The sequence below is a fragment of the Corvus cornix genome, chromosome 17 (assembly GCF_000738735.6).
Source record: "Corvus cornix cornix isolate S_Up_H32 chromosome 17, ASM73873v5, whole genome shotgun sequence".
Lineage (NCBI taxonomy): Eukaryota > Metazoa > Chordata > Aves > Passeriformes > Corvidae > Corvus > Corvus cornix.
In genome coordinates, this window is record NC_046346.1 from 4,591,758 (window position 1) to 4,607,495 (window position 15,738).

The following is a 15,738-nucleotide window of genomic DNA, read 5'->3' on the forward strand; positions in this document are numbered from 1 at the left end:
CTGAGTGTCCCAAAAGCCTCAATGACCTGATGTGTATAGACATATGCACTCCCATCTTCAGGACCATTAACATTTATTCAATGATCCTCTCACCTCCACAAGGAACAAAAGCACACACCAATTCCAACCTTTGAGACTTAGTGAACAGGTAACTTTATGCACTTCCCACAAAGCACTACGTCAGATACACACACTGGCCCACACCCAAAATGAAAGCCATGACCATGCACTCAGATACGAGCATTTGGATTGAAGTAAGCCCATTCTAGACATGAAGATCCAGGTGGATCTTGTACAGGGATGATGGGTGCACCACATGTTTCTCCCCCATCCTGACTAAGGAGCCCAAGTTCTGTGAACATCTCACCTGTACGTGTGTGAGGATGGTACAGACCCTCCGGAGGACATGCTCTGTTTACCATCGGAGAAATGAAACCCTTTCATTTCCATCTGGGAGGACTACAGAGGAAAATGAGTGAGAGAGAGTATCATCTTTGCATTTACAAATCACTCATTACTTCATATAAACACTCAAGCCAAATCTTTGCCCTTCTCCCCATTGTGCCCATTAAAAGAAGTAGTATTTTTCAGGTGAAGAAAGTGAGGCTTGTAAGTGAAATAATCTGTTTGTATTAAAGCACCAAGCCAGCAGCACAAGCAAATACAGAACCTGGAAGTTAACTGCTGTGCTCTCTCTCCCCTGTAATAAGACAAACTCATTATATGAATCCATCAAACCAGACATGACATTAATATACCTACTCAAATGGACAAGCTTCACAACAGAGTGAAATATCTGGGCAGTATTCCAACTGTGTCTGGAGCTCACCACCCCTCAAGCACTCTGGGGAAACCTGTGTAAACATGTAATAAAACTGGAGACTCCAAACTGGATCAAGGCAGGATGTGGCCCCCTGGAAACAGAATGATGACCAGCAGCAAAACCTGAAAACTGCTGGCTTGCACTTTGGAGATGAGGGGAAAAGGGTTCCTTCATTTTAACAGCAATCCTTGGCTTGGATATTTAAGGATCCCAAACAAGCCATTCTCCCCTTTAACAAGCAAGAAGTAAAACTTCAACGCAGGAGGGGTTACTGAATGCCATGAGCAGCACCAGGACTTAATCCTTACCTCCCTGCTGGCAGCAAGAACAGAAGGTTGGGATCCAGGAGGGAGGATTCTTCGGGGAGCTCCTACAGGCAGGTTTTGCCCCTGAGGAAGCTGGATGGACTGTGGCAGAAGCAGGGGCTGCTGGCCAGAGCCGTAGCGGGGCAGAGGCAGCTGGGAGCCAGGCACAGGCATTGTCAGCTGTGTGACAAGGACACGTAGTTACCTCAATGGCAGTAACAGTCTCGTGTTTGACATGCTGCCTCCCAATACCCTGACAGCACAGCCTTGCCAACAGGAAGCTCCCAAGCAGCGCAGTCTGGCACAGAATAAATTCAAATCACTGTAACGGAGGGACTTTCACACTGAAATGGATGTTCTGGCAGTGCTGCCAACACCCTTATCAGCTGGGTTTATAACATGCCATCAAGTTAACATAACTGCCCTTGGATGGGGCTTTCCTCCATTCCTAGAGCCCAGTTTCCCAGTCTTCCTCATGGTCACTTCACAGGTCTGTTTTCCCTTGATACAATGCCAGTGTCAGACAGCGCAGTGTCACGTGCTTTTGTTTTTGTGTTTGCTGCCCAAGCCAGAAAATCTCCTACACTTTTACACCACAACATTTTGAGGATCAGACCTCTAGAGAAAGCAATGGGGACCTCAGCTCCATGTTTTGTGGTGAGCTTCAAACCAATGATGGATGTAATTAAGAGCAATTACAAAAGACAACGTAGCTCAGGGCTGAGGCGCCTCCTGTTCCCTCAGATTTTCGCACAATTGCTGGATTTGGGAGGTTCTATCAACACTTTGGAATAAATATATAAACCAATCTAAGGCTGGCAAAAGAAACCAAGTTACTCGCTTATGATGGATAAAGCATTTCTTCAAATATTTACTTTGCCAGTATTCTCCTCCTCACCTAAGTTACTTTCAGGATTAACTCTTTACGTCAGTCACAACATAAAAATCCCTCTGAAACAAAAAATAAACCTTAACAAGTTGCACAAGATAAACGTAAGATGAGTTTAATAAAATTATCAAATTTCTCCAGAGAATCAGAGCACATGCCCACAAACACAGCTATGCTCACAGTAGAATTCAATGTTTTTATGTGAACCATGCTTTATTAAAACATTTTCACACATTGAAATTCCTGTTAGAATTCTGCCAAACAGATCAGCAGAAGTTGTAAATAAGACTTGGACGACAAATGAACTGAGAAGACGGATGAGCCTTTAATACGAGTTCCTAGTTGCCCTGGAAGCTGAGGTGATGGGAGAGATGATTGGGATTTGGCTCTCAGAAGAAGTACTTTTAGGACAACCATTGCATCATGGCCTCCTATGCATGCAGCACTGGAAGGTCTGACTTCCAAGTTACAAAATGACATCTCAGCAGGGACAGACAAGGCATTAGCAACCATCTCATTAAATAAGGTGCTGCATATGTAAAACCATGGTTCACAAAACAGTGTCTCAGGGACATCTTCTGCCTCTTTACAAAGCGTTTAGTTCAGACAGACATGTTACAACCCATTCTCAGAAACAAGTGGCTGTGAATTAGCCTGGACCAAAGGAGTGGCTCGCCAGTCCTGCTCCTAACCTGTGTGAGCTGAGAGTCCATCATCTGGGAGGCTCCCATACCAGCCTGGTTTATCTGCCCCTCATAAACCAGTGCCTGGCTTCCGTTCATGGGCTGATAGGGGGACCCAGACTGGGTTTTCACCACCTCCAAGGGCTGCATGCCTGGGAAGGCGGAATACGGAGGCTTCAGAGCAGTGCCTCCTGTCAGGACCATGGTGCTGGGCTGGGACAGACTGGGGTGCATATACACCTGAGACCTGCAAGAGAAAAACATGCTTCAGTCATTATGCACAAAACCTTTGGAGACTGTACAAACACACCCTGCCAAACTGTATCTGGCCTGCCATCAGTTCTCAGACAACTAAACTGACAGCTTAGAAATAAGCTGTGATGCCACTTTCCATTTTAGTTACTAGGGTTTTTTACTTCCACTCTTAAGCTTTTACAACCACGTCCTTGTGTTGCAGGAATATTCAACAGAACAACATTGAGTAGTATCTAATATTTATGTTTCAATATCCCACGGAACCACCTGTGGATTACCAGTTAAGGGAGGATTCAGGGTACCAAAAGCCTGCAGCAGTTTTGCAAACCAGGAAAAAATGAGAAGTTAAAGATTCCAACAGCTATAGCAAATAAGGGATTTTTTTTTTTAAACCTCAGTGTTTAGGCTTCTGAGGCACTAAGTACTAATTCACATTTTTCACTCTCATGCTCCCTACACTGGCACTGTTATTAGGGGAAGGGAACAGCAGTCCAACAAAGGGGAAAGGGAAGATGAGTGTGGAGTATCTGATCAACGTACACAGAAATCAGGAACATAAGCGAGCAAGCCACAAGGAAAGGAAAACTGGAAGCAGTTACCTGAAGGGCTGTATGGAGCTGTACATCTCCTGGGACTGGGAAACAGGCAGACCACCCCTCAGCCCAAGCTGAGCTTGGGCCTGTAAGGATGTGTGGAGGGAAATGGGAATCTGTTGAGCAGCAGCAGCCTGCAGAAGAAATGAATATGACTGAGAGGTACAAGAGAAGCCAGAAACTCTCCAAGGCGGTTAAAAACCCATCAGTTTCCTGCATGAGTCAATCTGCGGTGACAATTATCTACACCGTGCCTTTACCCAGCCCTGCATCATTCCCCAGAACAGCAGCACTGCCAGGGAAGAAGACAATGCACAGGCACCCAGAGGTTGATGCCAGCAAGAGGCATTTGATGGACACGAAGGAACCAACATGCTCCTCACATAAAGCAGGCACTGACAATCCCAGGTCTCACCTGCCTGTACTCTACCTTGAAAGAGCTCTCCCCAGCCCTACCAACATCCTATTTACTAGTGAAGTTACTAATCATTATTGACTGGCTGGGGAATTTACTGAAAGTCACTTCATCTCACACAAGGCTCAGCATCTGCTTCAGTTAAAACCAGTCCAAGGGCACTGGTACAGAAGGGGAAAAACTCCTCAATTCCCTCCTTTCAGTTTTACTAACCTCTGACACCCACTGGGAAGTAGCATTCAAGGAACCTAAAGGGAGCCACATTTAAGTTCCTTTGGGCTATGAAAGGGAAAAGTTACTCCTCATTTCTTAAGTGCCACCCTGAAGAATCCTTGAAAAACCACTTGCAAGCTGTATTGCTCCCTTACCTGTTGGTAGCTTTGCTGCTGAGGTATCGTCTGAGGGACCAGGCGCGGCTGACTTGCAAACACGTGGCCATCCAGATACAGGGGTGGAATATGGTTACCTGGACATCAGAAAAGGCAGGCTGTAAATTCAAGGTACAAGGGAGACACAGACACAGTAGACTGCAGAGATCTGCAGGTCAATACTATTTCCTACCTCTCAGCAAGTCAACACAAACATGGTACCCATTCAGAAGAGTCTGCAAAGCTCCTACCTCCACATAACAACATCAGCAATAGCAGGATTGCTGAGAATTAATCATACCTTTCTCTAAGAGGCTAAATGTAAACCCAGGTTTCCCACCTCCACAAAAGAGTCAGACACTAGCAGTTCAGAAGTTGGTAACCTGTACTCCAAACTAAATGCCAGAAATCTGCTCTGCAACCATCTCATCTTTGCAGCTAAGAGGCACAGAAAGAGCAAACACGGCATTTAAGACCTTGACACAGGAGACCTAAAAGCCATATTCACCCCAAGGGTGGCACCCGCTAGCCACTCCTGTGCTTCTGTGCAGATCTCAACCACAGGATTAAGCAGCAAGATTAGAGTGGGTGAGGAAGGAAATCACCTGACTTGAAACAATCTGTTTACCAAGTGGAAGCTAGTAACAGAGTCACTACACATTTCACTCTGTTCTTGAATTGAGACATGAGAAAGACAGTGCATACATGAGAAGCCCTTTGGGACCCAGGAGTCAGAGAATCCCAGAACATTTCCTCTTTCCAGAGGAAAAAGCAATTATTACATTAATTACACATACTACCATGACTGAGTTCAGCTTTCTTCCCCCCTCCCAGAGTTCTGCAAGCTGTAAGCCAGCTGTTGTTATTACATACAAAGAGCTGAAGGTGCTCAGAACCTGTGACTTCAATGGCAAAACAAGCAGAGGAATGGCTGATACTGATACTGGGACTGTTGAAGCCTCTCAGCCATAGGTCTCTCTCTTTCTATTCTACTGGGCACACAGTAAAGGGTAAGCAAGATCTATCGAGACATCAGAGAGACTTGCCACTACACAGGGAGAGCTGTCTTTGTATTAAGCTTAGACCAGTCACATTCTTCTAAGTGGAGAGACAGTCACTCTCTCTGTCTTGCCTGAATTGTTAAGAATCTGTCAAACACCAGCCAGCCAGTTACTCTACATGGAAGCTCTTCTCACCATGCTCTCATCTACTAGAACCAGAGGATGACTCCCAGATAGCAACCAGACAATGCCAATGCTGCTGCAGTTTGCAGGTACCTGGAATAGATGCAGAAGGTGCTACAGATGCCACAGGCATAGGAGGCATAGAAACTCCACCAAAAGAGCTGTAGCTGACACCGTTGGAAGCTCCAACACTGGAAGGAGGCTGGATGCCTGAGCCTGCACCTCCTGGGGAGCTCTGTTCTGGTAAACTCGGAGAGTTTTCCCAAGCTTTACGAGCAGACTCCATCTATGGAAACAAAGGACAATAACTACAGACAGTTCAAATGGGGAGGACAGTACCAAAGCCCAGAGCTGCTCATCTGTGTCCTATGAGCTCAAATTCACTGCAGTCTAGACATAGTAGAAAGCTGACAGGTCTGAGGTCACAGGGTTCCACAACAATTTCTAATGGGCAAGAATCCTTCACAAATACTCAAACCCCTTGGTATTTGCTCAGCTTCTTGGGTTTGGGGTGGAGGTAGTTTTTGTTTTGGTTTATTTGGTTTTGTTGTTGTTCTTGTTTGTACACTTGGGTGGGTTTTGTTTGGTTTTTCCCTCTCTTTACACCACCAGGCTTCCCAGGATCCCTGAGCAGCCACCTTACCCAGTACTGAAAAAGGAAAGCTCTGTTGCACTGGTTCTACAATCGGCAAGGACTTCCTGCATCCAAGCCTTGAAACACATACCCCTGCACTCATGCTGAACAGCACATAGGCACAACTTTTACAGAAGCTAATTCAAGTTCAGCAATACCTAACAAAACACTCTGGGAAAGCTCTCCCCACCCTACCACTCTGCTCACAGAGACATGGTATGCACACACCTTCAGCTTCCTTACCTTAAGAGTAAGGTCTGCAGTGGGGAAGGACATGGGGTTCAGGCCGATGCAGCGCTGGAGGTGATGATCCCTTCGCAGGATGGGAATGGACTGTGTTAACCCTGCCTGAGGGGAGAGTAGTAAAAGGTGAATACTTGTGAACTCTTAGGAGAATGTTAAGAGCCACCGAGGCTGACAGAGGCTCAGCTGTGCAGCTCCAGTAACTGCACCTCAAAGACTTCAGTCCCCTGTAGTACTGCAGGAGCCAAGTACCACATTCAACCAGGATCCATTCTGCTCTTGCAATAAAGGAAGCTTTGGTTACGTGCAAAGACACCCTTCTATGCTGAACTATACCAGCTTCCATTTAAAAAAATCAGTTTGATCAGTAACTTCCATTTGCAGAAGAGTTCTCTCTCCTGCCCCGTATTTAGAAACTACCTAAATTTCAAACAAAACCTGTTTCTGAAAAAGCATTTCTGAAAAGAAACACCCTTTAAGACAAATCTCCAAAATCAAAACCAAACAACCTAGAAACTTGGAAGACATTTCAAAAGCACCTTTGTGTGTGTCTCACACTGCTGTCTACAGTTGAGCTACCAGCTGGGCTTTCAGTGTGCTCACTCTTTCACACAGAATATGAAATACCCAGATGGTTGGAATAAGCTGGGAAACCTCCAAAAAGGCCTGACCAGCAAGTTACAGTTCTCTGCCTTGCTGTGGCAGATGAGACCTTCTGAGGAAGCTGGGCAGTCAAGGGTCTAAACATGCCACTATCTGCATCATGGCCATGTCCAAGACTTGTGTGTCTCAGGGGAAGAGACTGGTAATCTCAGAGATGGCTCTACACAGGTCACAGTGATAATGAAGTTGCTCCCTGCATCACTTCTAAGTTTGTGACACTCATTTTACCAAGATACCTCGAGATTTCCATTTTGGATTTTAGTGACATGTGCTGCCTAAGCATGAAATGTGAAGTCAGATGCAAATATGCTTGCTCTCTTTGGAAGCATCTGAGGTTTTCCTGAGGAGTACCTCCAATGAATCCATGCCAGAAGAAAAAATATACTTACATTACTGGCCAAGGCATCCTGCAATTTGGTGACAGGGTTAGCTGCAGTGCCAGAGGCAGAACCAGGTGGCAAGCTGAAGTCAGAGTCCTGAAAAGGCAAAACACATAAAATTCAAATCCAGGTCCATGGACCACCCATCTGCTCTTCATGGTTAATGACTCTAGCTTGAATCATGACATTACAAACTAAAGATTGGCCTCCATAAGCCTTGCCGGGAACAGAAAACACTTCTCAGCGCTCAGCAGCAGGCAACCCCCAGAGGCACACAAAAGCTTGGCCATAATTTTGTCCCTCATCTCTGTTACCACCCCGGCTGGTCCTTGGGACAGTATTTCCAGGTGGATGCTTCATGTTTGCCAGGACATCTTGAGTACCTGGTTTGTGTCAGTAATGAAATCTAAGGCAAATCTACAGCTGGAAGCTTCCTCTAAATAATCCTTCTGCCTCAAACCACTTTCATGTCTCAACAAGATCAAATCACCAAGAAGATAAAATTAAATTCCATCCTCACTTTAGGATTTACTCCAAATTCAATGGGTGGCACAGGAAGTACAGAATCCACGTGAATTTCCACCCCATTAACAGGGGGAATATTCCCTTCCAGCCGTTCCGTTCCCTCCGAACCCTTTCTGTTTTTCAGGGAGCGTTCGTTGCCGATTGGTCCAGGCTTGTGTTCCTTGTTCTGTCCTGAGCCTTGATCTGAATCCTTAACAGGAAAGCAGAGAGGCTGAGACACAAAGACCAAATAACCCAACCTCAAGCCTTAAAAATGCTATCAAGAACAACACAACCATTTCACAAGGTCTCTCACTCTGCGCTCTGGCTTGGCTGCGAGTCCAGATTACCTTTTTATCAGTTTGCTTCTGCACTTGCTCCTTCTGGCAGTCAGGCTTTGGGTCCACCAGGCCAGCCCCATTCATCTCCTCTGGTTTGAGGGTGCCATATGGAGAACTGCGCTGGGAGGAGGTCGCGGAGGATTCCCGAGACTCCGCGCTCAAGTCAATGCCACTATCCCCCTGGCTGCCTTTAAATCCCTGCTATGCAAAGCACGAAATGTGTTAAAGCCCCGGACTCCGACCCAGCGCCACCGAGGAAGAACATCCCCGAAAACAGCAAGACCATGTCCCCTTTTCAAATCACCGTCCTGGTTAACTGCAAAGGAGTTGGGCCTGACCTGCAGCACCCCTTGGCTGCTCCTTCAGTTCTATACAGCCCTGAGACAGGTGAACTGATGCACCAACCAGACCATGGCTTCAGAGTAAGGAGAAAGTGTCCCACAGAGCAACTAGGCTGAGACTGCCAAACTCACTTCACATGTGACTCAAGCCAAATTTGAACTCTTGGTCTCCAGAGGTGAAACGCTCTGGAACTCCTCTGCCCTCCCTGCATTAAGGCTACAGCTACACACTGCTCACAGGCATGAGGCACAAACAAGACCTATGGGATTCCACCCTCCTCGACCACAGTCTGCATGCAGTGATGAGCACAACCCTGGAATAGCTCTACCACAGTTACTCCAGATTTATACCCTCACACAAGCAGTGCTTGGCTCTCTAGGTCAAGATTTGAACAGCACCAAGCTCAAATTATAACTGCGAAGAGACAGTTTAAAATGGCACAAGCAGAGCTGAGAGTCACTAAGCAGAGATGGAGCAATGAGAAGCATAAAAGCCACCTGCATTAATACTTTAAACACACAATACCTGAAGGGCACATGAGGTGCCACTTACCTCAGTGGTGCTAGACTCGGTACCATTAAAGGTATTTACAGGCTTGCTCCAGGAATCACTGCCAGGAGATTGAACAGAAAGTGCTGGAAAAGAATGGAGGGCAGGGTTCAGCTGCTTGAAACACAGCCGTGAGCACACTCTGTACACATGACACCATTAACCTTCCATTTCTAGACATGAGAAAGGGTATTTTCACCACCTCAGAAAGTTAAGTGTTGCCCAGACATCTGAGACATGACGCAGCAGAGAACACAGGGTATGAGGAGTGAGAGTAGAGAACAGGGAGCAGATTTCTTAGGGAACATGACAACAAGAGAAAGACAGGACAGAGAGAAACAAGGGAGGCACTAGCTGTACAGGGCTAGAGATGAGAAAATGTAGGAAAGCAAAAAAAAAGAAGCCTCAAGTAGATCCAGCCCAACCAGCTAGAAAATGCTGTATAGTAGGATCTTGACATGAAACGAAGACTAAAGAAATAGACTAGGAGACTGACATGGCCAGCAACAGGAGCAAGATGGCTGAACAGTAGAGCTTAGAACAGATGCTACTGCACATGTCTGCCAGCTCCCCCTGCCACTTCCAGCATCAGACAGGAGAGGGTTGTCTCCTCTGAACCATGGACCCCATCCTTGCTGCACACTCAAGGACTCCCCACCTCTGTGAAACCCTTTGGAAAAAAGAGACCCAAACTTACCTGGGCTGTTGCTCTCCCAGATCTCTGTGCCCAGGCTGTTTCCAGACACTGTTACATCACTCTGCTCCAAGCACAGGCTGTTCTGTTTCTTAGCAAATCGAGGTGGAATGCGCGACTGAAGGACGCGGGCCTTGGCTGGTGCCTGTGACGGGAAAGGCGCAGGTGTCAGACTGGGAGGTTCTCCCAGTCTAACAAGGCTGGAAAGAGCCACCTTTTGCAGTGTGAGATTTTGTTCTGGCAATAACACAGTGAGAGTGCAAAGTCCCCCACTGCTCCTGCTGCGCAACATCCCACCAACTACAGCCAGCAGCTGGCTTAGAGAGCCAAGCTGCTTTGGATGAAGACCACTCTACAAACTTAATTCCCAATTAACAGTTCTGCTGCAAGCCAAGAATAGTCAGAAATCCAACTCTCCTTTTCAGACCAGCGGCCCTAAATATGTTTCTGGGGCCCAATACAGGATCTGTACTACTTTGGCACTGTCAGCTGTACGTTCTTCTGTTCACACAAACGCTTTCTGGGGCCCTGTTTCTGACTGCAATCCAAACCATGTAAAAGATCCAACTTTTCTGCCTCCCATTCCTCACCTGAGCAGCCTGTTCCTTCTTCCTTCGCTCCTCTTCCAGCAAACGACGCTGCTTTTTAGTAAGAACCTCAATGAAGCCTTCCCCTGCCATGGAACCAACTTCATTCTCTTCTGCTGTGTTCGACACCCGATTATCAATGATGGTACCTGAACAAAGCACACAGGGGAAAATACAGTGTGCATGTATGTGCATATAAAGCTTTATAATAGCAGTAATTTAAACAGTGCACTCCAAAGAGGATCCACGCCACAGTAAGTTCACCTAGCAACATCACAGCTACATTTTGAAAACAAAATCATGATAGTCTGTTGACATCTACAGCCACTTTATCTTGCAGGACTTTGCTGTCTCCTCTGCTTCAAGATGAGCACACCTCAGCTGGAGAACTTGGGAACGGGAGCTGTGTGATAATTCAGGTAATTCTCTTTTCAGAGATACTCATTTCTTGTCTCCCTGCCATTAGCTCAGCCTCTAATTCCCCTCTATGGATGCTCTCTCAACTTCCTTCACACAGTATAAATTTCAAGCCCAAAATACATTAGCATCTTAGAGAGAAATACAGAAATATTCTCCCTCAACACAAACTTTCAATAGAAGAAACATTAGAGACACTGTCAGATCTGGCTGAAAAGTTTGCGTTTAAAAATTAACAACAATTTTACCTTCCATGTTTTTCTATTCAGATACACAAGAATTTTCTCGTTTCTGTAAACGAATGGAAAAAAGGCCCTAATCTGATATTAAAAATTGCACTGGATTGAATCAGTCTGGCTTGGAAGTCAGCCACAATGTGTAATCCTCTTAAAGAAACAAATTAATCAAGACACTCACTTCCATAACTCAGTTCAAACTGTGACAAGGCCTCTCCCTTCTCACTTGCTCTTTGCGCAGTGGATTTGTGCTCCTTCTCTGGCTTTTTACCCGGCCCCTCAGCACTCTCTGAGTTCACATGGGAGGCCCTATCCAAGCTGTAAATGGAATGGCTGCTCCCACCACTGGTGTTGCCAAGGCCTCCTCCTTCTTCTGGAGACCTACACAGAAAGAAGGAAAACAATTTAGTTTTGTCAGTAGAAGACGAATAAAAGTGACAAGAAGAAAATGCATGGGGTGTATGTCCACTCCTTCAACATCTGCATATCAGGTAACAGATCAGAAAACAACGTTACCTTTTGCTCTTTATCAGGGTTCCGTTCTGCTGGCTCTCGTATCTGGAAGCTGCTCCCACCCCAGTCCTGACGGACTGCTCTGCAAACCCTGCTGGCTCAGCCTTGCGGCTCTGCCTGTCCACCAGCGGCCTCTGGCTTGAGAAGCTCCTCTTTGCCAGTTCCCTCTTCTCTCCCAAGCTCCCGGTGCCAAGGCCACCTTCCAGCTGGCTCTCACTCTCTGGAACTCCATCTCTTCTCTCTCGCCGCTCACTGAAGTCACTGCTCTCAGACGCTGTCTCCCACTCCTCATTGGCATGGTCCGAAGAGTTTTGGTAGGACAGCTCAGGAGAGCGTCTGCCCGAGACGCTGCTCTTCTCTGCAGGGCTCAGCTTGGGTCTCCCTGGCCACTGGCTGGGCAGCAGGTTGGGGCCTCCCTCCTCGGGGTTCCACTGCCCAACCGATTCCCTCTCTTGCCTGAGGCGCCTGAACCGTGGGGGCTTGTCCTGGCGGGGGGGACGCCGCCTCCTGAAGGGCCTGTTCTCTATGTTCTCCTGATCCGCTGAGTAATCCTCCTGGAAAAAGTGCCTTTTGTCATCCAGATGACTCTCATCAAAAACCCGGCTGGAGAAAGAATCCGTGTGTTTGTAAGAGTCCTGAATGTAGTCCCTGTCAGACTGCTGCCTGCTCCCGAAAGCGTCTGATGGAGATGTGTGGCTGTACTCCTGCCACCCTCCTCCCCCACTCCTGCCTTGCCACTGGCTGGGCTCCTTACCCAGGAACCCCCTTCGCCCATAGCCAGAGTTGCTCAGTCTCGGTGGCAGCGATCTCCCAAAGGCTCTTGGAGCCCTCATCTTAGGATCCAGGCTATTGTGATCATCTGAATAGATTTTGTTGGACCTCCAAGACTCTTTGAAGTCTCCCTTTTTCAAATCACTGTCCTCCCTGTCCAGCACAGAGCCTTCATTGCTATTTTCCGAGCCCCTCTGCCGGCGACGTTTGGGGAGCTCCTCATACTCTGACCCTTCACTGTGCGTCTCACTGGCAATCCGGCGCCTTGGTTTGCCTCTGGGGAAGTCCTCTGGCTGGTTGAACTCCCGGAGCCCTCGGCCCCGGCTGCTCCTCTGGTTGTTGTAGACACCCCTGCTGCTCACAACTGTGCCTCGGCCTCTGAAAGTGAACTCTCTGAAGCCTCTCCCTCGCCCACGCCCTTGACCTCTCCCACCAAAAGCTTGCTCCTCATCAATGAAGATCCAGTTGTTTCTTTTAGTGGGAGGGAGATCACTGGTCTCTCTGGATAGTTTTTTCTCCCAGGTTCTTTCTGGCTTCTCTTCCTCCTCCTCCTCCTCTTCTTCTTCTTGGGATTTCTCAGCCTCTCGTGCAAGACTGGTTTGGGAAGAACCTTTGTCATCCAGCAGGTAACGTGTGGAGTTCAGCAAGGCAGCAGAGTCATCTGACTCATTTTCTGCCTTCTGAACAGCTGCCTTCTCCTTCAGTGGGCGTGAGCTGTCCTCTCCCTCCAGTTTAACCTTCTCCATCTCCTTCTCCTTCTCTTCCACCTTGAGGGCTTTCAGGACTGGTTTTTTAATGGGGCCCGACCGCCGTGTCCTCCCCATTTGCTCCTGGTGCTGCCCGCTGGTGTTGCGGCTCTCAGGAGCCCACTCTGCTGTCTCTTCAGTGGCCTGTTTGGTACTGGTTCCTTCTTTCTTCCATGGGTCAGCACTGAACGACTGCTCATCCCGGGGCACTTCTTCAGCAGCTTCTGCTGCCGTCTCCGCAGGTTTCTGATGGTGGCTGATATCCCAACCATTATATTCAGGCTTCTTCTCTGCTTGGATAAAATCAGGCTCGAGGGGCGAACACCTCAGGTTCGCATGGCGGCTGCCAGCAGTACAGGCTTCCTGCACGCTCTCCTGATGCTGAAACAGGAGATCCTGGCCTATCCTCTGAGAAGACAGGCAGCTGTCAAAGTCTGCTTGGGCCTTCTTGTCAAAAGCATTCAAATACTCCTCCCCTCTCTCCTCAAAGAGATCTCGCTGAGTGCTCAGACTCTCCGGTCTTCCAGAAGCAGAGTAACTTTCATTCCTGAGAATGAAACAAACAACAAACAAAGGAAAGTCAGGTAATGCAGAGCACAGCACAGCTCCAAGGGCCCAGGCTGCACACAAGAGGTGAAAAGAAATAGACTGGGGTTTATGCTAAATCATGAGGCATTGAACCTATAAATACCAAAACACTGGGCAGAGCTGCTGTGGCCCCAGGCTGTACTGCCTGGTTTGTTAAATCAATGCATGATAAAGAAAACAGTCCCTATGATGGGCAGCAAACTTAAGAAATAAAGGGAGATTCTACCTCCAACAACATGGAGATCTGAAAACAACTGGTTTTAGAACGTCCAAAAAATGTAGGAGATAAACTAGAAAGCATCAGAATTTTTGCCTCATTGTTTTTTATACCTTTCCCATGTAGGTGACAAGTCCCCCTCTCCCTCTGAACAGGCTCCAAGCTGGTCAGATATAGAATTTCTGAATAGCTCAGTCTGTAAACACCTCTTACAGCAAAAACACTCAGGAGAGTAAGGGTGCTCCCAGATCAGCACCTGGGCCTGTTCACAGACATCTTTCAGGTCAGCTCTACACCCACTTTTCAGTAGATGACTTACAGCAGCACCTCCCATGGCAGCATGCATGAGGACAGGGGAATTCTGCACTCACCTGGCATGCAGCCCCTCCATGCTCATGCTGTCAGCCTGTTTTTGATGTGACAGGGAGTATCCTTTGCTCTGCAGAGACGTGTAGCTGTCCTGGCCCCACACTGGCACAGGATCCAAGGGAGCAGTTTTCCTCTCTGCCTGCCCTGCTTGACAGTTCTGATCTTCAGACCGACAGCTGCTCCCACCAATGGAGTCCTGCTGAATCATGGGCTTCATAATTCCTGTTCACGACAGAGTTCATGCCATTAGCACCACGATCTCACAGACAAGAAGAATTTAACAATCTCCTAGCTTGGACTCCCCCTTCCTTCTCAGGCAGCAGGCCACTGCAGCCATGGAAACCTCTCTTGTAAAGGGGAGCCTGTGCTTGGAAAATGCACAGCTGGGAAATACACCTGGAGTGATACAGAACATGACATAGCTCTCAGAGCCCCACCCACATAGACACTACACAGCATCACTGGCTTGGGATCAAGCAACCCACAAACTCCAGGGAATGATTTATACATCCTGATGTCTGCATTCACACCTTTGAAGATTAGTAACAAGATAGGAAGGTACATAGTGCACACAGCTCAGGAACTACAGGGTTTCTCCATCACATCTCCTAAAGGGGGTCTATTAAGATTTCACATGATTACAGTAACTCCAAAACTCATCCTTCTTCTCCAACAAGCGAGACCAGTGGATCTGCTACCCTTTCCTCCAAGGGGCAAGATCAGTCACATCCGCTAAGCTCACAAAGCAGTCAGGGAAGGTCTCTCACTGCAGTGCATTTCAACCAACTTTCTCATCCCTAGAGAATGGATACCAGCCAGAAGGCAAAGTCTGGACAGAGGTTAAGAGACACAACAACTTTCCAGATATGAACCAACTCAACAGCCAAGATAAACACTGACAACACCTCACCTGAAGGGTGAAGGGCTGAAGGGTAGAAATCCACGGGGGTGCGGCTCTGGGCCATGCGAGGGTCCATGTAGGACGGCATCATCATCCAGCGGGGATCAAAGCCGAGCATCTGTGGGTGCGGCGGGTAGAACGTCCGCTGGGGATGGGAGTGGGACGGGGGAGGATAGACCTGCTGCTGCCAGTGCTGCATCTTGTACAGCTGCTCCTGCAGGGAAGAGGATGGGCCATTGGACATGGCTGTGGTGCCAGGAATCACACTGACATACTGGTCAAGCAAAGGAAAACACGTGCCATCTATCAAAGGCTCAATCCCTAATCAGATAGGAGGGGGGAGCAGAGAGGGGCAATTCACTACCAACTGGGAATGTGGCAGTTGTTAATTCTGTAAATACCAGAGCAGCCAGACTATCACACCGCTGTGGGCCAGGCTATGTGGCCAAACACAACAGATCAGCTTTAAGATCACAATTTGCATCTTCTCAACACTCCTATGAATACAGGACAGCTTCCTGTCAAACA

General features: G+C 47.7%; 1 protein-coding gene and 1 non-coding gene across 11 annotated transcripts in view; both read right to left on the reverse strand.

Moving 5' to 3' along the window:
* Positions 1 to 15,738, reverse strand: part of PRRC2B (proline rich coiled-coil 2B) — a 46,880-nt gene that overhangs the window by 5,427 nt on the left and 25,715 nt on the right. For 6 of the 10 annotated variants that reach the window (XM_039561978.1, XM_039561981.1, XM_039561983.1 and 3 more), the window contains exons 14-30: positions 15,220 to 15,424; positions 14,312 to 14,531; positions 11,622 to 13,682; positions 11,287 to 11,486; positions 10,456 to 10,601; positions 9,869 to 10,010; positions 9,175 to 9,257; positions 8,290 to 8,481; positions 7,956 to 8,150; positions 7,445 to 7,531; positions 6,393 to 6,497; positions 5,609 to 5,801; positions 4,332 to 4,429; positions 3,555 to 3,682; positions 2,710 to 2,947; positions 1,132 to 1,308; positions 368 to 459 (exon numbers count right to left, since the gene is read on the reverse strand). In XM_039561978.1, coding sequence (XP_039417912.1) covers positions 368 to 459; positions 1,132 to 1,308; positions 2,710 to 2,947; positions 3,555 to 3,682; positions 4,332 to 4,429; positions 5,609 to 5,801; positions 6,393 to 6,497; positions 7,445 to 7,531; positions 7,956 to 8,150; positions 8,290 to 8,481; positions 9,175 to 9,257; positions 9,869 to 10,010; positions 10,456 to 10,601; positions 11,287 to 11,486; positions 11,622 to 13,682; positions 14,312 to 14,531; positions 15,220 to 15,424 — 4,562 coding nt within the window. The other 4 variants (XM_039561984.1, XM_039561980.1, XM_039561982.1 and 1 more) reach the window with 3 other exon arrangements.
* Positions 5,290 to 5,372, reverse strand: LOC120410935. Its single transcript, XR_005603288.1, has one exon. It is a non-coding gene; the product is annotated as a small nucleolar RNA SNORD62 (small nucleolar RNA).